We start from the raw sequence: 25,537 nt of genomic DNA, 5'->3' as shown, positions 1-25,537 counted from the left end.
TAGTTAAAACTCAATAAAATAAGATTAAATTGTGAAAAAGGTAATTTACTCCCCTATGCTCTTAAATTTATAGCTTAGGTTTTGATGCTTGGGTACAACTTTGCTCAATACATTGGTATAATAAAAACATTGGAAACATAAAATGTTCTATGGCAACATTTTTACTACTTCTATAAGTTGATGTGCTTAAAATTTGTATAAATCAGAAATTAATTTAAAAAATAATATTTTTAGCACAGTTCTCTTAACTTTTTCTTGTTCATTGTATTTTCTAATTAACAACTAACTTTGATTTTAACTATACTTTATATATTTCAAATTGAGTGCATAAAGGGATACAATTTTTCTTCAAAAAAAGTTGGCTTTTATCTGAATGCATAACATTTTTATTATGACTAACTTTCAATAAAACAAAAGAAAATTAGTAAGTTTTTTATGATATACATTTTCTAAATATAGTAAACATTTTCTGATACAAACATATAGAAGAGAAACATTTTATGGCCATAGTTTTTGCAATAAAAAAAACCTACAAGTTAAATAAATATTTCTATATTTGAATTTTTAACCAGTTCACATCAAACTTAAAAAAATGTTCCCTGTAACAACTTGTAGAAAGTGGGTTATTAAAAAAAGTAAAAAAAAAAATTACAGTTATTTTGGTTAACCTTAAAATAAAGACTGTCTCCTACCTGTTGTTTATTATTTATTAAAATGAGAAATCTTAAATACAACTTCTCAAATACTGAGATAGTTTACTTTACCGTTTTATTAGGTGCCTTTTCTGAATCACCTGTAAAAATCTAAACTTTGATTGCTTTATCACATAAATACTTTAAATTTAAAATACAGTAACACAGTGGTAGATATTTTATAAGTGTTAAAATTAATAATCACTTGAAAAAAAAGTTTATTCCTCCTTTGAACACTTAAAGTATTTTTGCACCTTAATCAAGTATCCACATTTATTTTGTATTGTACTTCCTATAAGTTATATGTTTCTATTTATATGTACACATATAAAACAGTCTATTAAATAAACAATTTTTTTCATTGGTTTATGTAATTGGTTGTTGTGGTTTCAATTTTTTTATTGTGTACAATATTTTAATTTGCTGATGATTATTAATTTTCAAGTTGTTTGTTGCTGAAACTTTCATTACAGATAGTTCTTGTTAATAAATATTGGTTTCTTAGTATTTTTTTTTGTTATGTTTAGATATACTGTTTATTAGATTGATTTTAAATGCTGTTTTGTATAAATTAGTTAGTTAAGGTCATAGGTGCACTTATGTGGGGGTTAAGGTCATAGGGGGGGGGAGGTAAATCACTTTTTTTTTACAATTTATTCTTATTTTATAGAGTTTTAACTAAGCTACAAGATGCTTTTTACATAAATTAAAAGTTCAAAATAATTTTGAGATATAGCAGGTCAAAGTCAGAGGAAACATTAGGTTCCTTATGTGAGGTGCAAATGAAAACAGCCAAAAAGACTATCTCTTTATTCTCCTACGTTTTTTAAGATAGTTACCCCAAACTTTTAGGAAATGTTACTTGCATTATTTAAAACATTCTTTTGGAATTTTTTTTGAAAAACTAAAAATAAAAATTTTATATAAAAAATTACAAATAAAACAGTTTTGTTTTTTGTCATAAAATTTTATTTTTATTTTGTTCCTGCCAATTTTTTTAAATATAAGCAAGAACTTTTTCTGAAAGTTTGAGGTAACTATCTTAAAAAACATAGAAGGAGATAGATTTCTGGTGATTTTTAGTTAATTGCGGTTTTAGTTTGCGTCTGCCACAAGGAACCTGTTGTAGTCTCCAACTTTGACCAGCTGTATCTTAGGAATTATTTTGAGTTTTGACGTTCTGTAAAAAGTAACTTGTATTTTACTTACTTAAAACTGGATAAGATATGATCAAATTGTGAAAAAGTGATTAACCCCCTATACCCTTAATGTGGTGATGTTTGAAAACTTCTTCTACAAGTATTAAAAAAAAATCTAACTCTTGTATGAAAACTTTAATTATAACTAATTTTTTATGTAGTAAAACTTTAAAAAATTTTGTTGATGTGTGTTATATTTTTTAAAACATTTCCAGTACAAACACATCACTACAGTTTTTAACTATCATCTAATTAATTTTAGAATTTCTAAATTATATTGTATTTTTATGCTTAACATCTAAAATTAAAAAAAAAATCCTTAAATTAAAAAAAAATGGTGCTTGAATATTTATAGCTTAATTTAAAAAAATTAATACTAATGTTAAACAACATTATTTTTTGTAAAATAATATATCAGTGGAGATAAGAATATGATTTTATATAAAATCATAATTTCATATGATAAAATACTTTTTAGATTGTAAATTAAATGGCTTCCAATGTCGAAATCATTGATCTTTTGAGTTCTTCTGAAGATGAAAACAACAGCATCAGTCCACCTCCTGTAATAAGAAGGAAATTGAAAGCGCGTTCAAAAAAACCCCCCAGCTCTAACGGTACAATTAAGGAAGCAAACGGGAACGATGCGGTGTTGAAGGGCAATAAAACTGTCAAAATGGATACATCAAGCGAGCCCACCACTCCAAATGGTACACAGGTAGAGGAAGCAACAAGTGACAAGCCAGCAGAAAAAGTGTCAATTGAATCCATTTCTCCAATTCCCAAGTCAACAAACAGCTCTGACGTTCACTGCCTCAGCTCGGACGAAGAGGAAACGAGCAACTTCCTCAACATCGATCCGAAGCGCTTTGACAGGATAAAAAAGTTCTTTGAGCTGACAAAAAGCAAGATAGACAACAGGGAGCACGCCAAGAACGTGGTGAGGAGCTTGAAGATAAAGTTCAGCGAGACCAAGCACGAGTACCTCAACTCAAAAATGTTCATTGACGACTTCAACCTGAAGATAAGCAACGTTGAAAGCGGCAAGACCAATATTTTTCAGGTGCTGAGAACTCTGCTGGACCAGCTTAGTCATAACAAGGGTGCAAAGAAGCGCAAAATTGACAATAGAGATGGTAGGAAGTCTACAAACAAGCGTAAAAGTAATGATTCACAAAATAGTGAAGCAACTATAAAAAAGCAACCAATGATAAGTAACATTATTGTCATAGACACTGACTCAGATAATGACACCCCTAATAACACAGTCCCTAATGAAAACCAAATTAAAGAAGAAATTTGTAATGGTAATGTAAAAGAAAGTGAGGCTGGTTCAAGCGCTCAAAATAAAGAAACTAATGCAGCTCCTCCAACAAATACAGCTGCTACTGATAGTACAGCACCCGCAAATGGTCAAACTCCTGGTACAAGTGCAGAACCCTCAGATGATCAGACTCCTACAACAAGTGCAGATCCTACAACTAGCCAAGCTCCTTCAACCAGCAAAGCAGACTCGAACAACGCAGACACCAAAAAAGACCCGAAAAAACAGGCTTCAAAGCTGAAAAAGTACGAGACGTACCTGAACATGCTGCACAACAAAATTGTGGAAATCGACCAGAAAGACCTGGGCATAGACGACATGGACAAGAAAAACTCGGCCTTCATCAGCGTCAGCCGGCTGAAGGAGCAGATTGTCAAGACTCACAAGAAGTACTGCCAGCTGCAGAACATATCCGACAAGATCCACACCAAGTCGGTCAACATAGACGCCTCCTCCCACCCCAAGGTCAACAAGTACGTGCAGGCGTACATCAAAAAGACGCAAAAGTTCCCGGACCTGGCTATCGTCAGGTGCCTTGTCACCAAAGCCAGCAAGCAGTTCAACTTGAACCTGGACAAGAGCCAGATTGAGAGCATCTCCAAGCCAGTGTTCAAGCAGGTCGGCAAGCAGCTGAAGAAAAGCAGGGTGGTGGAGTTAGACAACTTGCTGTTGAACTACTACCAGGAGAACACCCCGCAGGAAGACCCTGCAAAGCATGACGCTGATTTGGAGAGAAAGCTCAGGGAGAACGCAAAATTGGCAAGGGAGAATCTGAACAGGGAAGATGACAAGCATGTGAAGTTGCAGGAGTCGATGAAAAAAGCAGGGAAGAGCCGCAGGGTCAAGCTGGACGCGAGCAAAGTTTCAGAACCCAGCGATGACAATGATGAGGATCCGATGGCGGTTGATGAGAACAGCTCCTCTGGTGACGAGGAAGACGAGGGTGAAGATGAGTAGAAAAAACTATTATTAAGATAAAAAACTCATTAATTGAAAAAATGTTTAAATTTATAAGAAGCTTAGTATTTGAATTTGTGTGTTTAACTTTTGATTTGCACCTTTTTAAAGGTGGATGATCTTTTGATATGATATGTTAATTTCAAGCATTGTGTTTTAAATATCTTTGGTTTTTGTAGGTCATTAATTAAAATTTAAACTCTTGTCTAGGATTTTTTATATGTTTTGTGTAAGCCTTTTGTTTATATTGAACCTTTAACCAAGTGTTAAAAGTCTGAATATTATTAAAAAAAAAATTTTGGTTAAAGTGTACTTCATTTTTTATTAACTAATTTATTATCTATTTTGTATTTATTCAGACTAGTTTACTTTATTTAAATACACAAGTTTTTGAAAACTTTCTAAACCATTTGAGAAGTAAAAAATTGTTTCTTAGGTGAATTAGTTTTGTTTTAGAAGTGAATTGTAATACTTTAACTGTGTAGTACTTATAGTATTTTTATATCAAAAGCCAAACTTATTTTTTTACCTTGTGACTTAAAAGTAGTTTTACATCTATAATTTTTTCTTTTCTGTGATAATTTAATTTCCTTAAGTAAAATATGCCTTTGTAAAAGTATGATTGATATTTGAAACAATCAATTTTTGAAATAAACACAGTTTTATACAACTTAATTTTTTTTGCTACAAACAAAAAAAGGTTAAAGTACTACACCTGATAAGACATCTTACTGTTTTTTAGTAATTGTCAAAAGAAAATAACAACTTTTTCTTAGAAAATTCCAATGTACAGTCAATGAATCCTTTTATATTTAACAACGCTTAAAACTATATACAACAGAGTTGCCATGTTCATTGCTAAATTTTCTTAATTTGCTAACTAAAACTTAATTGACCTTTCCTAAAATATTTCAACCTTTTTAATTTTGTAAATTATTTTTGTTAATAAAATTGAAAATATATATACTACAGTAGTACCCTTAAAACTTTTTAATTTTTAATTTATTGTATAACAATTTATAACTACTTAAAATCATTAGATTTTTTGCTTTCTTTGTAGTTAACAAAGCAATATTTCTAGTCATTGTCAATCTTGTTTCTAAACACTTCAATAACTGGTTAAAAATTATAAAAGTTAGCTTTTTAGAATTCAAATTATGTTTTCATTTTATAAAGTGTTTCCTAGAAAATAAAACTTTTTCATTAGGCTGTTAAAATAAGGTTTTTATTTTTTTATAATGAAGTATAACATTTTTTCTTGTATACAAGCTTTGTGTCTATTTTACATTGTTTAATTTCTAGTAATTTTTACTTAAAGTTACTTTGTAAACAGCTGAGAATTCAAATAGTATTTTACTCAAATATAATATTTTACAAAAAACTTTCGAAACAAAAACGTTCCACCCTTCTAAATTTCCTTTTTTTAACATTTAGTTTGAATTATTTTTTTTTGCAGTTTGAATTAACTGAACTTACCTAGGTTAGCGCATTTACCATTATTTTTACAACAGCCACTTCACAGTAAACAAAACCAAAAATGTCTTCAAGCAGCGGCAATCCTCACAGCTCATACAGCAACAAAAAAGCCGCAGCTTCTGGTGAATCTCTCCCCTCCACAAGCGCGAACCCTCCAACTGAAGAGGAAGCCAGAAAGCTTGAGAAAAAGCTGAAAAAATACGAAAGCATACTGAGTCAGCTGCACGATGCCATCACCGCGGCCGAACAGAAAGAGCTGCGGTTGGAAGACTTGGACGCGAGCTCCTCAATGTACATTGTCACCAGCAAGTTGATGGAAAAGTTCGTAGAGTACCACAAAAAGCACTGCCAGCTGAAGAAAACTTCTGATAAAATTCACACCAGGACAGTGAACATAAGCGCTTCCGGTTACGACCGGGTCAACAAGTACGTGGAAGCGTACATCAAGAAGACGCAAAAGTTCCCGGACCTGGCCATTGTGAATCGCCTGGTTGAAAAAGCCAGCCAAAAGTACGCTTTGAATCTTCATCAGAGCGAAATTGAGAGTAACGCCAAGCTCGTATTCAAGCAAGCCGGCAAGCAGTTGAAGAAGGGCAGAGTTGACGACCTGAAAGAATTTTTGAATTATCACCAGGCAGACCCGAACGCCGAAGACCCTGCCAAGAAGGACGCAGAGCTGGAGCGCAAGCTGAGGGAGAACGCGAGAGTCGCGAAGGAGAAGTTGAACCGAGTGGAGGACGATCACGTCAGGTTGCAGGAGCGGTCGGTGGCCAAGAGGAGAGCCCAGCTCGAGAGTGTGGTGTCGGAAGACGAAGATCCTTTGGCGGTGGATGAAGAGTCGTCTGAAAATGAAGATTAGAAACGAACGGTTTAAAAGTAACGTGGTGCTACCAATGATATGTTTGTTGTATGTTTGTCGATGTTACTTAAAAATAAGACCGTTGGGCCATAGAAGAAGATTCATCTTGGAAACAAGATAGATTTATAACAATGTGTAAGTAGTTGGTGACAATAAATGTTTATATGTCTGTTTCACTGCTATTAAACAACTGTATAAGTTTAAAGTGTTAGTTTTTGTATTGTGTCAAATTGATTAGGTTTTTTAAGTTATAAAACATAATACTTTTTTATATTGGTTCTGTAAAGTTGTATAGTTTTACTACAAATGACATTAATTAGTTTATATTGTTTAAGTTATTTTTTTTATAATTTGTTATTATTTAGTAAATTATTAAGTAATTAAATATGCCTGTAAAGTTATTAGATTTGACAGAAAACAAAAACATCTTTAACCTAGGAAATTAAAATTTGTGTGTATTTCTGTAGTAAAAAAATAGTGTCAATTTTTTATATGTGTGTTATTAAGCGGTTCCTTTTCGAAGTATTAACTATAATTCTTACCATGATTTTGTAATTTATGTATATGTAACTCCTACGTTTTTATAAATGCTTATTTTTGTATACTCATAGCTAGCTCCAAAAGCAATCTATATAAGTTTTAAAAGGTTTTGGTAATGTTACACACAATAAAAAAGTAGTTTTATTATTTTAATTTGGTTATTTTTTCCAAAGTTTTTTTTGTATCTAAAAAGTTCCTATTTATTTTGTATAGAAAACTAGTTACTGAAAACTTATAAAAAAGTAAAAAAAAATATTAGTGTTTTTCTTACAAACTTTTAATAAAGTTTGTATTTAAAAAGCTTGATAAATAAATTTATACTCTGTATAAACATTTTTAAGTTATTTTTTCATTTCTCAAAATTCTTTTGTAAAAGGTTTAAAAAATACCAAGGATATTTTAACTATTGTAAATTATATTAAAAAAAACATGTTGTATATATTTTTTCTTTGTTTATGTGTATTTCATTAAACGCTCTTTCTTTTTTATTAATACATTTTCTATTACTTAACTGTTATATAAAGATGAATCAACTCTTTTACACAACATATCAAATTTTTCAATACATACATCTGTGACCTGTCAGTTCTTTATTTATTTCATAACTTTCAAGCATTTAAGTATTTTTTATTTGGTTTAGTTTCAGTTTTAAAAAGTTTTGCAATTATCTTAACAAAATGTTTTAAGTATAATTTCTTACTAAACTATTCAAATTTACTAAAACAAAAAGTCCCTGCTCTAAATAGTTAACATTAATACAGCCACTATAGATAATTAGAAATGAGGACGGTGCTGATGGTGGCTGAGAAGCCGTCACTGGCCGCTTCCATAGCCAAGATACTTTCGAGGAACGGCTGCACATCCAGGAAGGGAATCAGCAACGCGTGCACTGTTCATGAGTACACCGGTTTGTTTTTGTTGGTTTTATCTGTTTGTAAGTTTTTTATGACAAAACTTAAAAAAAAGTGTAAATTTGTAGTTTATTTTTTTTTCAATAACTTGAAAACACTAAATAAAAACCTCACTATAAGATATTCTATCAATTATTTACCGTCAAAGTTGAAACTTTAAAACTATTTTATCAAAAACTAAAACAATACAATTTAATTTATTCTGTCGTTTTCAAAAAAAATTCTAAGAGTGTTTGTATCAGCAATGTAAAAGTAAAGATCAAAATGTCTTTTTAAAAAACTAAAAATGGTACTTACTAAATTTTTAACGTTTGAACATCGAATTACTGATTAAAAATTAATCAAGTTTGCTTGTTAGTTATAAAAATTGAAATTCAATAGTAATATTTTACTTATGGTTTTTGTTTCCTGCTATATGAAACAGTAGTTGGTACAAACACTTGATCATATTTTTTTTGCATTGTATCATTATATCTGTTATTCAATAAAACTTGTTTTTAGGGTATTTATATTGAAGTTTGTACTTCATTATTTCAAGATAAAAGCTAAAATATTTTGTTTTTGAAAATTAGTTATTATTAGTTAGGCTGTACTAATTTTAAAACAAAATGAGTTTTCAGCTGAATCCATCTTCCTGGGCCAGCCGGTAAATTGTAAGGTCACTTTAGTTTGTATACAATAAACACTATCACACATAATATACACACAAATTTAAAATTCAGCTATAACTTTAGACAAGCAAAAACAGTACAAAGACGTGTTTAACAGGTTCATTCCAGGGCCAACAAGTGAACTTCAAAGTGACATCGGTTTGCGGTCACGTGATGTCCATAGATTTCGATGCGAAATACAACAATTGGGACAAAACCGACCCGGCTGAACTGTTCAGTGCTAAAACTGTTAAGAAGGAAGCCAACCCCAAAATGAACATTGTCAAGTTTGTTTTTTAACACTTTAAGTATGAACTAGAATTGGTTGGGTTATTATAATAATATTATCAAGCATTTTTTGATAACTTTCAATACTTTGGTTATGAACTATGAATTGAATAGTTTGCAACGTTTGTTGTTAAGTACTTTGAATGTTTTTGTACAATCTTATGGTTAAAAATCACCAATGAAACAGTTAAAATTGTTTATATACGTTTGAATTTATAAGTTCACATTATTTCATACAGTTTGAGCTATGAAAATCAGATGAAATACCTAAGATGACTAAGTTAACCTAAAAAATTTTGAAACTTTTAATAATATACTATTAAGTATGAACAAGCTCCGTGCAAATCATTTCAAAATGTATATCTAAAGAGACTAAGATATTTTTAAATACAATTATTTAGATTTTTGGACAAAGAATCGCGTGGAATTGATTATCTGGTTTTATGGTTGGATTGTGACAAGGAGGGTGAAAATATTTGCTTCGAAGTCTTGGACATTGTAGAGCAAAATATCAGGGTAAGTTTGAATATTTTTTAAAACAGTACTTTTAACCTTTTAAAATTTTATTTTAGTTAAAATTTAAAACTTTTTTGTTCATATTTTTTTGTCGAACTTGAAGTAATTAAAAATAAAATAGTTTTAGATCAACCATACTGTAATATTATTAAATAAATACTTACTTTTCTAAGCTCGAACTTGTTCTAAAATTGATACAGCTTGAAAAAACTGTTATAGGTAAATTTTAGTGTAAACTAACAAACAGTTAGTTATTAAAATTATGTGGTTATCCACACTGACAGAAGAAAATTAGTTTGGTTTTTTTTCAAGCTAGCTTTAAACTTCCTAGTCACCACGTGCGGAAACATTCAAGTATTTTGAGTTGTATTTATTTTAGAAAAATCTTATATAGCAGTAAGTTTACAATCATTCAAGATCAATCAAAAACTAAGCTATTTTTTCAATTGATATATTTAATTTAAAATAAGATTTAATGGCTACAATCTTTGATTAGAAATTAGATTTAATAAGCCTAAATATTTTCATTTCTTACTAACACAAATCAAAATATAAAATTTTAAAATAATTTCATAAAACAAATTTTGACAATAAAACTATCAGTCATTTAACCTAGTTACGTACTACCTAATACAACCAGGATACGTACCACAGACAATAAATACTTTAAACTATTCAATGCATTCAACCATTTATTTTTATAGAGTAACTTACGATTTGGCAGAAACGTTTCCGGAGCTAAATTTAATTCAGTAACTGACAAATTATAAAAACAAATTAATATAATCAATAATAATTTCACAGGGAAATGCTCAATTTGGCAGGAACGTTTTCAGAGCTCACTTCAGCTCCATAACTGACAAAGACATTCATCAGGCCATGAACAACTTAAAGGTCCCAAACAAAAACGAATCGTTGAGTGTTGACGCGAGGCAGGAACTAGATTTGAGGGTCGGATGTGCCTTTACAAGGTTCCAAACCAGGTACTTTCAGGTTTGCAAATATATATATGCTGTTCTAAAAATCTATCTTATTTCAAACAATGTTTACAAGATCAAGTGATTTAATTATTAAACTTTTGTTTTGAATTATAAATGAAAACATGTACGCACACTTTATAGTACAAGTACATCTGGATAGTTCTTGTGTGCTGTAAGGTCCATGTATTTCTAATATAAAAAATAATGATGTAAGTTTTTTTTTCATTTAGAGCAGATATGGTTTACCTGATTTGTTCTTTCGTATCATATGGTCTATGATGTATATTATTATAAAATTTATTAATATTTCAGGAAAAATACGGTAACCTGGACAGTTCATGCGTTTCGTACGTTCTATGATATATAATATTGAAAGATAAATAAAAATTTATAATAATTTTAATAATGTAGCTTTTTTTCAATTTAGGGAAAGTACGGAAACCTGGACAGTTCATGCGTGTCGTACGGTCCATGCCAGACACCAACGTTGGGTTTCTGTGTTGAGCGTCACGACAGAATACAGGCGTTCAAACCCGAAACTTACTGGGTGCTTAATGTCGATGTTAAGAAATGTAACGGTGATACAAGTAATACTGTGAGGCTCGATTGGGAAAGGTGAGTGTTATTTTTGTAATTTAGTTTTAAAATGACTTGATGTGATAGTTAATTAGTTTTCGCTCAATTTTAATTTGAATATGGTTTGCTTTTGACAGCTTTAAGCAAACTATTTTAAAAGTCTGCTAACTGTTTTAAACTTTGATAAAAACGTAATAACTGCAAATAGTATTTCATAAACTAGCTTTGTATTGAAAATCATAGTAATGAATAACATTTTAATCTTTACTTAGAAAGTGTTAAAGTTGATTTATTTTAATAATGACACATAAGAGTGCGAATATTCTGCTTGCTTATTACAAAGATAAACAAATAGTTAAAATAAGAAAAGTTTTTTTATTTTTTTACAACTATCACCAGAGTGCGAATATTCGACCTTCCAATAGCAAAAATGTACTTGGACATAGTGAAGTCATCTGCATACGGTGAAGTTACAAGCGTCAAGAATAAAACAAAAACTAAACAGAGACCACAGGCGCTCAACACTGTTGAAATGTTGAGAGTTGCGAGCAGTAGTTTGAACATGTCACCTCATCAAACTATGATGGTTTGTTTTATTAAAGTTGAATAGAAAATGATAGCTATCACATTTAAAGACTTATTTATATTAAGAAGTGTGTAAACTTATTATGAAAAATAATTAAAAGGGTTGATATTTAAATCCAAGCCGCAATATGTTTTATTATCAAACTAAATCTGTGATGGTTTGTGGTATATACCAATATATTTAAAATTATTTGTTGGGGTTTTTGTAGTTTTTTGACATCAGTTTTGAAATATTTTCTAATGACATTATAACGTTTTTTTGACTATTGGTGATAATTTTTGATGAGTCTTCATCAAACTTTGATTTTTTGATTTGTTTAGTTGCATAATTATTTAAATTATTTTAAAACTTCAAGTGTTTAAAATGTGACGGTTTATAAATATGTATATAATGCTTAAAATCTTGAAAACTTACCATTTGTTGAAAAAATACTTAATGATATTTTGCTCTTTATAATCAACCAAAAATATTTATTAGGGTTATAAATTTGATTTAAAAAAATATTTTTTTGTAACTTATCAAACTAACTTTTTCTAGTCAGCGGAGAGGCTATACACACATGGTTACGTCAACTATAAATATTTAAAACCATTTAAATTAAATGTCTGTTAACTATTAGAATTAAATTTCATAAAATTAAAATTGTTCCTAATTAAATAATTAAAGCAATTATATTTAAATGTGGCTCATAAATAACATAAAAACAATTTTTCTAGTCAGCGGAGAGATTGTACACACGGGGTTACATCAGCTACCCCCGTACTGAAACCACCCACTACCATGACAACTTCGACCTGAAGTCCCCGGTTGCCATGCTTGCGCGTAGCAACGAGTGGGGTGAGTACAGCAAGCAGTTGCTAGGTGATGGCATCAACAAGGCGAGGAAGGGTAAGGATGCGGGAGATCACCCACCGATAACCCCAATGCAAGCTGCCAGTTACCAGGAAATTGGTTAGTTTTGGATATAAATGCTTTTATTGAACTTTTATAATCCATATATTCGATCTATAAGTTGTGGTTGTTAAAAGTTGTAATAAATTGATCATTATCATCTAATTACTCCAATACAGGCTACCAGTATTCAGAAAATCGGTTTGTTTTGAGTGTTTGTAAAGTAAACATTTTTTTATGGGCCACTGTTTTAACAAAGTTATATGAATTTACTTAAGTTTGAGTTTGCTAAAAATTTCTCTTGCGCACGAAAAAAACTTTTTTCTTGGTACATCACTCATACACTGTAACTCCTACCAAATTTTTTACACCCCAACACCCTTACACTTTAAATTACAAATTCTTGTAGCTCGATAAGATTTGATTAAATTATCACAAGTACCAACATGTCCTTGCTCTTTAGCATTCAATTCATATCAACTCAAAGTACACTAAAGTTTTGTTTTAATTTAATTAAAATTTTGAAAAACATTTTTATGAAGTTTTGAATGGTACTTTATTTTTAACGCTGTAATGCTATCAGCATTCGGTTTTATAACTATTCCTTATTTTACTTCATACCACAAAAGCTTAACAGATATCGGAGACGATTGCAAATTATTGAATTAAATTCGGATTAAAAACAATTTGTTTTTTTATGATACTCATATTGCTTATTTCAAGATATAGCTCGTAATATATTCAAGTAATAAAACTTTTCCTATTCGTTTTTAACGTTTATTTTGTACGAGAGCATTTTTTTTACAGGTGGGGGAGACGATTACAAATTGTACGAGTACATAGTGAAGCACTTTCTAGCCACAATAAGCAAGGACTGCACCTACACTCAGACAGAAGTGCAAATTGAAATTAGTGGCGAGTTGTTCAGTTGTACTACGAGAACCCCTTTGAACCCAGGATTCACTGCTGTTAGTTTGTGTTTGTTTAAATTTTCCAGACAAAATTAAATAATCTATCCTCAAAAATTTGTTTAGCTACAAAACCTTATAGTTGTTGATTTCATAAAAAACTTTTAAATGTTACTAAGCTTAAAGTATTTATTAAACCAGATAATGTCATGGTTGGGATTTTTTCTATGTTTTAAGTTTATTTTAATAAAACATTGTTAAAAACCTGTCAATAAATTTAATAAATTTTTCATTAAATGTTGTTAAATTAACTTCTCGCCAGATAATGCCGTGGTTGGAATAGAAGACGGGCAGCAAACGAGTTTAAAATTCAACAAAAACGACAGAGTAGAAGTGGTGAACGCAAGTTTGAGCGAGAAAAGAACATCTGCTCCCGATTACTTGAGTGAAAGCGAACTGATCACATTGATGGAAAAACATGGCATTGGTTAGTTTGTTAGTATTTGTTGTTTATCTATTTTTATTTAGCAGTGTTATGTTTTTGTTTATATATATATATATTTTTTTTTTTTGCTACTTTTATGATTGCTAATAAACTTTATTCAGCATTTTTGTAATATTTGATATCAATGACAAATGCAAGCAACTAATATGAAATCAAAAGTGTGTCTCTAAATATCTATAATGACATATAGATATTTATCATTATTATCAAGTATATGAATAAATAATCCAAACAGGCACTGATGCTTCCATACCAACGCACATCAATAATATCGGTCAGAGAAATTACGTCACAATCATAAGTGGTAGAAGACTTCAACCTACTAGTTTGGGTTAGTTTTAAGTTTAACTTTTACAAGTTTGCTAACAGACTTTAAAATGAAGAATCTAGTTTATTTGAGTTTTAGTCAATATGTTTTTATGAGTTGTATTATTTAAATCTTCTTGAAATAATGTTGTAAGTGGCAAAAGGTTATAACCCAATAGTTTGGATGAGTTTTATAATAAATAAGTATATCTATCAAATTTATTTGTTATGAATTAAACTAGTTTGCTGTTTCACTTATGCTTTGTCTTTTTGATTCTTTAATTCTTACACAAGTTACTGAATTTTGCTATGAGCACGTTCTATGAAAAACTTATACTATGATGGGCTATGAAAAATTATCTATAAAAAATTTTAAGTTGAGCTAAATACCACTTAATGTTAAGTACCAATAACTAATAAATAAATGAAAATTCGTCTAAATTTATATATTCAAAAAATGTTGAAACATTTTTGCAAACAATTAAGTTAACTTAAATGGTGCATAACTGAATAGTTATATATTGTATGTATATATGTAACTAAGTACTACTAGCAGTTTTTACCATACAAGAAGTATAAATTGTATAATAATTTAGAACTAGATTGTTTTTGTGAGTTGGGTAGTATTAAAAAAAAAATATAAACGTAATACTTGTAATTGAAATCACAGTTTTTAGTAACAAATTTTTTAGAAAAAAGCATTAAATTAGTTAGATATTATTATTATTATTAAGTAATCAAAATATTAAAAAACTTTGTAGTGTAAAATAAAGAATAATCGTACTTAAATTTTAAACACACTTGAGTAATATCACAAAGCATTCTAGTTTTACAACCTTTACACAAAAACATTAAAACTATAAAAAAAATGCAATCACTTTATATAAATCTGATTAAAATTAGAATTTACAAGAGATTGTTTGAATTATAAAAAGTATTATAATTATTTTTTTGTTTTTGATGTTTAAATGACCCTTTTGACCTTTCTTATTACTGGTAAAATTCTTATAAAATAAGCTTTATTACTTGTTTTTCGGTATATGTTAGTTGTTAAAACTTGGAAACATTTTTATTTTACTTTTCTTAAATATAATTAATATATGTTAGAGTTTCAATTAGAGAAGGCATAATAATATTTTAGATCTATTTAATACAATTTATGTTATACAGAAAGCATAAGTTCTAGTTTTTAATTTTACTTATGTTTTATGTACAAGTTGTTATTTGTAGATGTTGTAGTCTATGTGTAATTAGTTTTCAAATAAGTTTTATGTTTTGACTTTTCTGTCTAAGGTACCAATACACACTAGATAACAAAAATTGTTTATTTATTTTAAAAATCATACTCCCCTTCGAAGTGTTATAATAAGTTAAAATGCGTGCCAATAGCAAAACTTGAAACTTACATTTTAAAGTAAGTAATTTTTAACATTTAAAGTACTATATGCAGAACATTTAATTTTAGCAGGTTAAAATTTCTCGATAAAATTTTTAGAATTATAATTCATCTTTAAAGATTGTAGTTTAAATATTAATATTTTATTTAAATGCAAGAAATGTTAGTTGAGTTTTTTATTTAGATTGTAATTATAACATTTTTTTGTTTAAAACAAAATTGTAAATGTTTTTATTTCTAAAGCTTATACTATTATGAAATATTGTTAATTTTATCGTGACTGTTATTTACTTGAGTTATAGAATAAATTATATTACTATGCATGTCGTTAAGATATTGAATATAACAGTATTATTTATATATTTTTCAAGAATAAGGTAAGTGCATATTTGTCTCAGTGAAGAAAGATATTGTTAATCATTTGTATAAGTATTTATATTGTTATTAATCTACAAATGATATATTTTATACATTTATATTTTCAGGTATAATGCTAGTGCACGGCTATCACAGGATAGATAGAGATTTATCACTACCCACAATAAGATCACAAGTAGAAAAACAACTAAATTTAATTTCACTCGGTTTGTTTATTATTTATTATTTGCTTATTATAATTACTCTCAGTTAGAAGTTTAATTGGTTTGTTTAAAACTAATGGGAAGTTTAATATGATGTATTAGTACTTTTATTTAGTATTTCAATTCTAACTAGAAGTACTTAATGTTTAACTTATTGTTTAAATTTTACAAGTTGTTAAATTTTTCAAAACTTGTAATGATGTTCTTAATAATATATTATTTGTATTTGAAGTTTTAATATTAGCTCCTTAAACTAAAAAAAAATTTACATGTGTAAATCCTTTCACAAATATTTTTATAGTTAAAAGAATTTATTGCTGTTTTAGTTTTAAAAGTTAAAACTATCATCCAAAACTTAGGTGTATTAATAAATAAAAAATATTAAAACTTTAAAAATTAATACTAATTTACTATGATAAGTAAGTTTAAAAATAATAATTTTATAAAGGCAATTTTTTGCTGTTTTGAATAACTTTGTATCTTTATTTAAAATGAATAGTGTTTCAAAAAGAGTTATTTTTTTTAAAATTTTCATTAAGCTCAACTTTATAATCTAAACCTCAAATATAACTAATAACAGTTTATAAAAAAAAATATATATTTTCCTGAAAAAGCCAATACTTATTAACTTTTTTAATTATTTTTTGTCAAATAATATAATATCAAATAAACCGGTCTTATTTGTATCAATAAATGATAAAGTATAGTTAACTCTGAAAAACAATTTATTTTTTATAGGGCAAGCTTTTTTTTTTATAAACTTAAGTAACTTAAATAAAGAACATATTAAGTAATAATTTTAATTTTTATCTTAGAAGTATTTAAGAAAACTAAGAAACACATAGACGTTTTTCTTAAGTAAATAAATAATATTAATTAAAACATTTTACTGAAACAAATAAATAATTAAAAAGTGTTGTTTTAACATAATATTATATTTCATAAGTATAAAAAATAATTATATTTAAAATCAATATTTTTTATCTTAAACCTGAAGCAATACAAACCTGACACATATTTTGGTTCATGCTAAATTAATAAAATTATCTAGTTCCGAACAAATAAATATATACTATTTCACACAGGACAGGCAAAATTCGACGACGTACTTCAACACGCAGTTTCGAATTTTCAGCAGAAGTTTTTGTATTTTGTTGAAAATATTAAAGGAATGGACAAGCTGTTTGAAGTCACCTTCACTCCACTCTCTGAAAGCGGTAAACCAATGTCCAGGTATTTATTTATTTATTTTAGTAGCACTTTTGTAATGAAATATCTTATAAGTGATTAAGTAGAAAACAAAACTTTTAACATAACTTATCCATGAAGTACTTAGTTATAATATCTGCTATTAATTTTGTTTTATTTTAGAATTTATAGCATCTAGTTTGATATGTATTATTTTATATTCTTAAAAACTACTTCTCTAAACTAAAACCAAATGTACAACATTAATCTAATTAAACAAACCGATTGTTTAGTTAACCAAACTTTCACTGCTTACATTATGACGTATGAACTATTTATTTTTTAGGAGTTAAACCTATACATACACTTATAATTTTCTACGTATATAAACCAGTTGTTACTACTAAAAGCTTTCATCGCACAAAAAATAATGACGTCACACACAAAGACGTAGTATGACGTCTTCAGCTGTAGATGCAGAAGGATATAGTTTTTCATTTTAAATATATCGATTAAGAATAAAGGCACTAAAAAAACTCAATTATTATGACGTAACAACTAATTATGACGTAACAGATGCGGTAGATGCAGGAGGTACATGAAATTGGTGGTGACGCAACCACCGAGGTTGTACTGCAACACTTGCGATCAAACTTATGATTTACCTTCTAAAACTAATGTGAAATTGTACAAAGAACTCAAATGTCCGTTGGACGAATTCGAACTACTGTTGTGCACCACTGGTTTGTTATGTTGAGTGTTATTGCTAAAATACTTTTGTTTGTCAATTCAACCAGTGGTTTTTTAACTGGTTGTAATATTATTGTCAATTAGCTAAAACTTATACTATTCTAATAAACGAAATTCGTTTAAAAAATCATTGCAGCATCGTTTGTTGAAGTTATTAGCGTCTTGAGTTGTTTAACTTATCACACCAGTGGCAGCTTACCGCAATAAAAGTTTGGTGACACCGGCGATTTATGAAATAAAGATTATTACACGTAGTTTGTATAATATACTGCTCCATTTACTTTTGTTATATTCTATCTTATATTTAAATATTTTAACAGGTACTGGTAGAAAATTTTATATATTATGTCCTAATGTTACAATCATTATTATCGTATAAATCTAACATTTTACGTTTTTAGGTACTGGTGGAAAATCATACATATTATGTCCATACTGTTACAACCACCCACCGTTCCCGCAAATGAAAACTTACACCGGTTGCAACCACTGCGTTCACCCAGGCTGCCCTCATTCTAAGTTAGTTTATATATATTTGCAGATCTATTTAATATTATCAATTTATTTTTATTAAAAGTAAGTAACTAAGTAGTTTAAAATGACCATCATCACCTAAGCTAGTGATTGATTCAAAAACTAGTTTGATATGAACAAATATAAGTATTTATAATTAATGTGGTTAAAATAAGTTGCTCGTTCTTCTGAAAATTGTTCAAAATTAAATCTATTTTTTTATAAGATAAATAATTGGTACTTATTATTACATTATAACATGGGTATTTTGATCTTGTGTATATTGAAAAGATCATATATAGTAAAATTTTATACAATATCAGATCAATACTAGGAGTTAATTCTAATAAGAATTGTGAAAAACAAAATTTTATGTTTTTCATGAAATGACTTATTTTAACAGATTAACATTAGGAGTATTTTATTTGGCAAATTCCGAAATGTAAAACCTAATATTTTTATAAAACAATGAATTCCAACAGATCAACATTAGGAGTTTGTTCTTGTGAAAATTGTGAAGATGGTATTCTTGTTTTAGACGAATCATCTGCTCCAAAGTGGAAATTATCATGTAATAACAAGATGTGCTCCACTGTAGTTACTATCCCGAAAACTGTACACAAGGTAAGAGGTTTTATCATATGTTTAAACCGGGTCTTCTAAAGTGAGTAATACCATCCCTTAGAGGCAATTTTTTCTATCAGAGTGTTAATTATTAAAAAAGAGGCAAAAAAAACGGGGGCGATTGTCACAAGTTTCTGCTAAAGGATATTTAATGAAAAAGAATTTGTAAATTATAGTTTAAACTTTGGGTTGCTTAAACTAGTTTAGTTATCGCAATGCTTGTGAATTCATGTAATTAAAATAATTTAAAATAACAGTCTACTAAACTTTGTCACTAAACCAATAACTGAATACAAATTAGCAGTGTGTATATTATATTTGTTACTACACCAAAACCGTTCACATGGCAGTTTAAATACTTTTAAATTTTAATTTAAACTTTATATTGGATAAACATTTTATTGCTATTATACAAATGCATCATACATGTTTAGAATTAAAACGGTTTTTGTTTTGAATATACACAAAACAGTATATAAAGTATTAATGATTTTCTGTACTAATCTGTTTTTTTTTTGAATTGGCGTTTCTTTAGTTTCAAGATCTTGTCAACATTAGCATAAGCCAGCATTTATTTTTAAAGAAGTTTTTTGATATAAATCTTAATTAGTGTGATAAAATATGGAAATTAAATGATATAAATATCTCAAAGTATACTTATATTGCATTTTTTAAATGTTTTAAACAAAATGCTAATTTGTTTTATCTTACAGCTTCTTACTAAAAATTCAAGCTATTCAATTTTTACAGATGGTCAAAATTTTTAAATAGTCTAAAAAAAACCTTAAACAATAAAAGTTTTATTAAACATAATTAGTATTTCTTTTCAACCGTATAAAAAACAAATTTATTTTTAAACAAGGTATAAATTTTGTTAAAAAACAGATGTGAGTATAATTAAAAATCGTTGTAAAATATTTATTTTAAACTTTACTTATAGTTTGTTGAAAATACATTTTAACTATTATAAGTATATGGTAAGCATATTAAGATTTAAATGTTCATCCAAATAACTGGTTACATGAAAATTCAAATTCGGACAACTCAAATTCCGACAATTCAAATTCTTAAAAAAATATCTAAAAGACTATATCTCAAAAAGTAATATAAATTTGAGAAAAATAAAAAAATGTATACGTAGACCTTGTTAAAATCTACAAGCAACTTTTTTCTTTTTTGCAAAATCTTAAATGTTTTTTTAAGATATTTTGAAATTACTAAAAATATCTATGTGTTTTACTTTAATAAAGCCATATCTCAAAAAATATTTAGTTTTATGCAAAAAGCAAAAAATGGCCTGTAGATATTAATATGATTCACATATGCATTTTTTATTTGAGACAAATATACATTACTTTTTTTATTTTAGCCTTTTCAAATTTTTATTAATAATTTGAATTGTCGGAATTTGAATTGTCCGAATTTGAATAGTCGTGCATCCCAAATAACTTAAGATACAGTTTAACTCAAACTAATTTTAAACTTTTTACTAAACAGTTTAAGTTTTTTTTTTAATACTAGTCAATCTGTTAAATTTACAGTTACTAGTCTAAACAAATAACGTAATAAACAAACTATATTTCTTATCTTTATTAACTATTTTTATTAATTAGATATCAGTATCAGAAGATAAATGCCCGAAGTGCGCAAATGTTTATTATTTGGACGTCACATTTCACAAGGATAAATCTCCGCTGGAAAATAATGAAACTAAAAGAACAGGTAATTAATACATAAGACTTAAAATATACTTTCTTGTTAACTAAAAAATAAGTTAAAAAATATTAGTAGGTTTTTGAATAAAAATTTCTGTTTTAGGTTTTATAAGTATAATATTATTGATTATGTTATTGATACTATTGATTGGTTTGTTTTTTTACCAAATCCTAAGTTATCTCGATAATAAGATTCAAAAAATGTGGAACTACAACTTAAAACAAATTAATTTGTCGACTAAGTAAAACCTTACTATTTTATAAGTTTCATATAGTACAGTGAAAGAAGAAAGTAGTTGTTTAGTTCAACTAATTGTTTTTTATTAAGTTGAAATTTGTTCAAAACTTAATGACTTGATACTTTTTTTCCAGGTTGCATCTACTGTGATGACGTCCTAAACAAAATGGTGTTGGTCAAGAAAGCCCGGACCGTTGTCAGGTCAACCAGAAGTAGGGGCAGGGGTCGAGGACGCGGCAGAGGACGTGGAAGGGGGAGGGGAAACCCCAAAGACAAGATGTCTCAACTGGCCAATTATTTTGTCTGATTTACAACTTTTTATTTTATGATTTCTTTTAGTTCTAATGTAGTTAGCCAATGTATTCGTAACAACAATTTTTATAGTTAATTATATTTCTTTGTGTTGTATAATAAATACATACTAATTTAAATAATATTCTTTAATAAGTCTAACTCACTTTTTGTAACTTATTTTTTGTTTGTTTTTACTATTGTATGTTTTTTATATTTTGTTGTTTGTTTTTTATAAAAACGTTAAACTATCTTTAAAAAAAGTCCAAAGCTATTATTCTTCTTTAATCTTCATTTTACGAAAAAAGTGAGTAGTATTGTTTAAAGTAAGTAAACTTCAAAACAAAATCATGATTCGGAAAAAATCAGTTTTAAGACTGGAAATTTGAACACACTAACTAATATAATTAACTCATATGAAGTCTAATTATGTTTATTATTAATTAAGTTGGCAAAAAATCTTTACTCTGATAACAATACATTAGTTTTACATTTTAATAAAGTTTTTACTTGAATTCAACTAAAACAGTTCAACACTAAGTAGAAAATTCAAATGCTCTATTTTGATCATAATAATTTTGAAAGTCCAATAAAAATAATTTGTTCTTAATATTGAATGTAGCGAACAGCAACTAAATAAAGATATTTTTTTCAATTTTTCACGAGCATAAAATTAATTTTATAGGCAAATTTATAAATTTTTCAAAAAACATAAAACTTTAATGTCAATTATTTTCCTTACCTTAAAAGCTATCTAAAAATTTTTTTTTTTATCTTAGAGAACGCACCTTTGTCTTTAATTTAAGAAAAAAAAAATTGGTTTGGGGTTTGAATTATTTCATGGGGTCCCTCAAAAAATAAAGGGTTTTTTTTTGTTTTTTCTATTAAAATTGCTTTATAACTAAAAATTTTTTTTTTTTGATTTCCCTTAGTTTGCATGTTATTTAAACTCTTAAATAGTTATTTTATAAATAATGTTAATATCTTTTACGATTTGGCCCCAAAACAAAATGATGTATATTACACTATCATTTGCCTTGGCCATTTCCTAGATAAAAAATTGATTAAAGGAAAAAAAAATTAATAAGAATGTGATTTACAACAAATTTATTTAAACTATAATAATTTAATTACATAAGTTGTATTAAAAAAATATTATCATTATTTATAAAATAGCTATTTAAGAGTTTAAATAACATGCAAACTAAGGGAAATCAAAAAAAAAAATATTTTTGGTTATAAAGCAATTTTAATAGAAAAAACAAAAAAAAACCTTTATTTTTTGAGGGACCCATGAAATAATTCAAACCCCAAACCAAATTTTTTTTTTCTTAAATTAAAGACAAAGGTGCGTTCTCTAAGATAAAAAATTTTTTTTAGATAGCTTTTAACATAAGGAAAATAATTGAAATTAAAGTTTTATGTTTTTTGAAAAATTTATAAGTTTGCCTATAAAATTAACTTTATGCTCGTCAATTTTTCTTATTCTTAAAACCAGAGTTTTACAAAGTGGGCGACATCGCCCTGTCGAAGGAAGTTTGACTATCAAAATAACAAAACTAGTAAAAGAGCGTAGTAGTAAATGAGTAACTAACTATACGAGGGACAATTTCCAATAAAGTGTTTATATTTTCTAAATTTCTGAAAAGAGGGCGATTATGATTTTAGTAAACCCTGATCTAAACTTAAATGAATAAATATTTAATGATGCTTATGTTTATTAACTATTTTTTTTACTAAACGCCTCTCTCATATTTACTTGTGTTGTCAACTTTTTTATACTTTTATTAATTAAATTGAAATCTTTATGGTTGTTAATCTAGTAGAAGCTATTTACAGTAAGTCGTTCAAAAACTTATTTAACGTATGTAAAACATAAATAAGTAACTAAATAAATTTTGGTGTGATTTGCTTTGAAACTTTCAGTTATCAAATTGTTTTGTAAATAAAATTTTGATTATCATGCTTTTTATGCTACATCAAAGAAAGAAGTTTAGTTTTTACTTTATTGTTGTTCACTAGATACTATAAAGCTTTATATAGTATATATTTTATAGTTTTAGATTATAAATTATTCAAATCTTTCACAGTTTCTATTATCTTTGATTTTAAATATTTTAGAAGGCGTATTAATTCGGATAGTATAACAAATGTAACAATAGAGGCTCGCTATCGGCTATGTGTTTTAGGAGTATAAAAAGAAACAATAATAATAAATCATGACACAGTTATACAGTAAATAAAACAAAATAATAAATTAATTTCATAAAACTTAGTTTGCTCCTCATTTTTCATCTGCTTCGGTTTCTTAAATGATTGTTGCCCTTCATTTGGTCTTCAGTGTAGCACATTACCGTTTGACGCTGTCATTTACAAGAATTCTTAATTATCAGTTCTTGAATAACAAGTTTCTTAGGTCGCGCTTAAATGCGTTCTTAAGACATAGTTTTTGACATTATCAGTTGCGTTTGCGAATGACCTACTCGCTAAACATAGAATGTTTGAGAATTGATCTTCAACAACCTTTAGTTTTTAGAACATAACCGAGCCAGCAAGGCCTGTGTTAAGTGAGGATAATTTCTCACTCAAAAAATATACTTAAAGTTTGACAATCTGATATGCTAAAATTTAAATAAACATTTTAGATATAATTAGTATAGTAGAACGTAATTTCAATAAAATTTACAAAATTTCAAACTCTTGTTTAGCTTTTAATCATCTGTTAAAATGAAAATATTCAATTTAAGCTGAAACTGAAGCAAGTAAGTTGTTGATTAACTTTTTGTTAATAACTACTTCAAGTTGATAGCTAAAAAAACATAAATCATACTTACATTGAAATTGTTAGACAAAGTCGAAACACCTGTGTAAGAAGCTTTATGTACACACATACAACTAATCCACATTGCTATCATAAACTCTTTATACAATTAATTAGTCCAAACAAAACTTACTCTAAGTATTTATAGTAATTTTTTTTTTTTTTTATAACACTCTTTAACGAGCAATTCTGAAAAATAATGTTTCAGGTTTGCTATCTAAAATTTAACAAAAAAATAAGCAGTATTTGTAATAAAATTAGTTCTCGATAGCAGAATTAGAAAGTATCATTACTTTTATTAGTATACATAATTTACATCTGTTAGTATTTGCTTAGTTGTTATCTCTATTGTCAATTAGACCTATAATTTCTGATATATTAACAAACAATAAATATAATACAACCAGGTACTGTTCTTATAAATGTACAACAAAACCGAAAATCAAATTAAATTAAAAATAATAAAAGTATCATAAATGTTTGTTTATTAAGTTATTGCTCAACTAAGTGCAATTATTGTTTTGTTAATTTCATAGTCTAGTCCCATGATTATTGTAATAAAAGCAACGTAGCAGATTACAAAAAGTTTAATAACAAATAAAACAATTTTGAAAAAAAATGGTTAATAAAGATTAAAATTCTAACAGGTAAAATTCCGTATTAACAGTTTTAAGGAAATCAATAAAATAAAATAAAAAGATTCTTATTGTTCTAAAAATAGTTATTGTGACAATTGTTATAGTTTAGAAACTACTTCACTAGTTTAGTTTACAAACGACAAATCAAGCGCTCAAAACGTTGTGCACTAGGACCTAAGGAACACAAAAACTTTCGATTATCGACTTGTACCACGGATAATTTTTAACGTCTTATCCAGTACTAGTATATACCTAGTTAGAAAATGTCCTAATAATTTTAAATCAAACAAATACTACGTGCATAACTCAACTTAATTGTAAATTGGTCAGTTGAACAATCAGCAGTATAACTACCGTACTACTCTTCCTTAAAATCCTTATCCTATTTTTTAATCAATTTAAGTAGCAGCATTGTTATAGCTATTTTTAGCCAAGTTGAGATGTTTTCGCCTATCTATGTTTTTGCATTAGACTACTGTAGACATACTGATGGTTTGTGTATAAATATATTTATATCCATCTAATGCATATTATAGTCGTTTGGGAATATTTTTTACTTATACACATAACATGTCGATTTATTACTCTAATAAAAAAAATAAACGTATTTATCTTATT

The 25,537-nt window shown here is 27.6% G+C and overlaps 3 protein-coding genes across 3 annotated transcripts; all 3 read left to right on the top strand.

Annotated features, from left to right (window-relative positions):
* Positions 1-2,381: 2,381 nt before the first annotated feature.
* Positions 2,382-4,172, top strand: LOC145846096 (uncharacterized). The gene has a single exon (XM_082953011.1). The coding sequence runs from the start codon at positions 2,382-2,384 to the stop codon at positions 4,170-4,172; it is 1,791 nt and encodes a 596-aa protein (XP_082809137.1).
* A 1,537-nt stretch (positions 4,173-5,709) lies between these two features.
* LOC145846095 (death domain-associated protein 6-like) lies at positions 5,710-6,507 on the top strand. Its single transcript, XM_082953010.1, has one exon. The coding sequence runs from the start codon at positions 5,710-5,712 to the stop codon at positions 6,505-6,507; it is 798 nt and encodes a 265-aa protein (XP_082809136.1).
* A 1,320-nt stretch (positions 6,508-7,827) lies between these two features.
* LOC145846097 (DNA topoisomerase 3-beta-1-like) lies at positions 7,828-21,476 on the top strand. The gene is given in 18 exon segments (XM_082953012.1): positions 7,828-7,954; positions 8,727-8,895; positions 9,298-9,412; positions 10,217-10,405; positions 10,820-11,007; positions 11,368-11,554; positions 12,271-12,505; positions 13,253-13,413; positions 13,676-13,693; positions 13,696-13,840; positions 14,094-14,189; positions 16,046-16,144; positions 17,227-17,374; positions 17,906-18,072; positions 18,481-18,598; positions 19,075-19,216; positions 20,830-20,938; positions 21,304-21,476. Coding segments are annotated over 18 exon segments (2,586 nt in total).
* Positions 21,477-25,537: the final 4,061 nt, after the last annotated feature.

This window comes from Thalia democratica, unplaced genomic scaffold (assembly GCF_965202585.1).
Source record: "Thalia democratica unplaced genomic scaffold, ktThaDemo2.hap1.1 HAP1_SCAFFOLD_282, whole genome shotgun sequence".
In the NCBI taxonomy this organism is placed as follows: domain Eukaryota; kingdom Metazoa; phylum Chordata; class Thaliacea; order Salpida; family Salpidae; genus Thalia; species Thalia democratica.
This window is presented reverse-complemented; position numbering and strand designations above follow the sequence as displayed.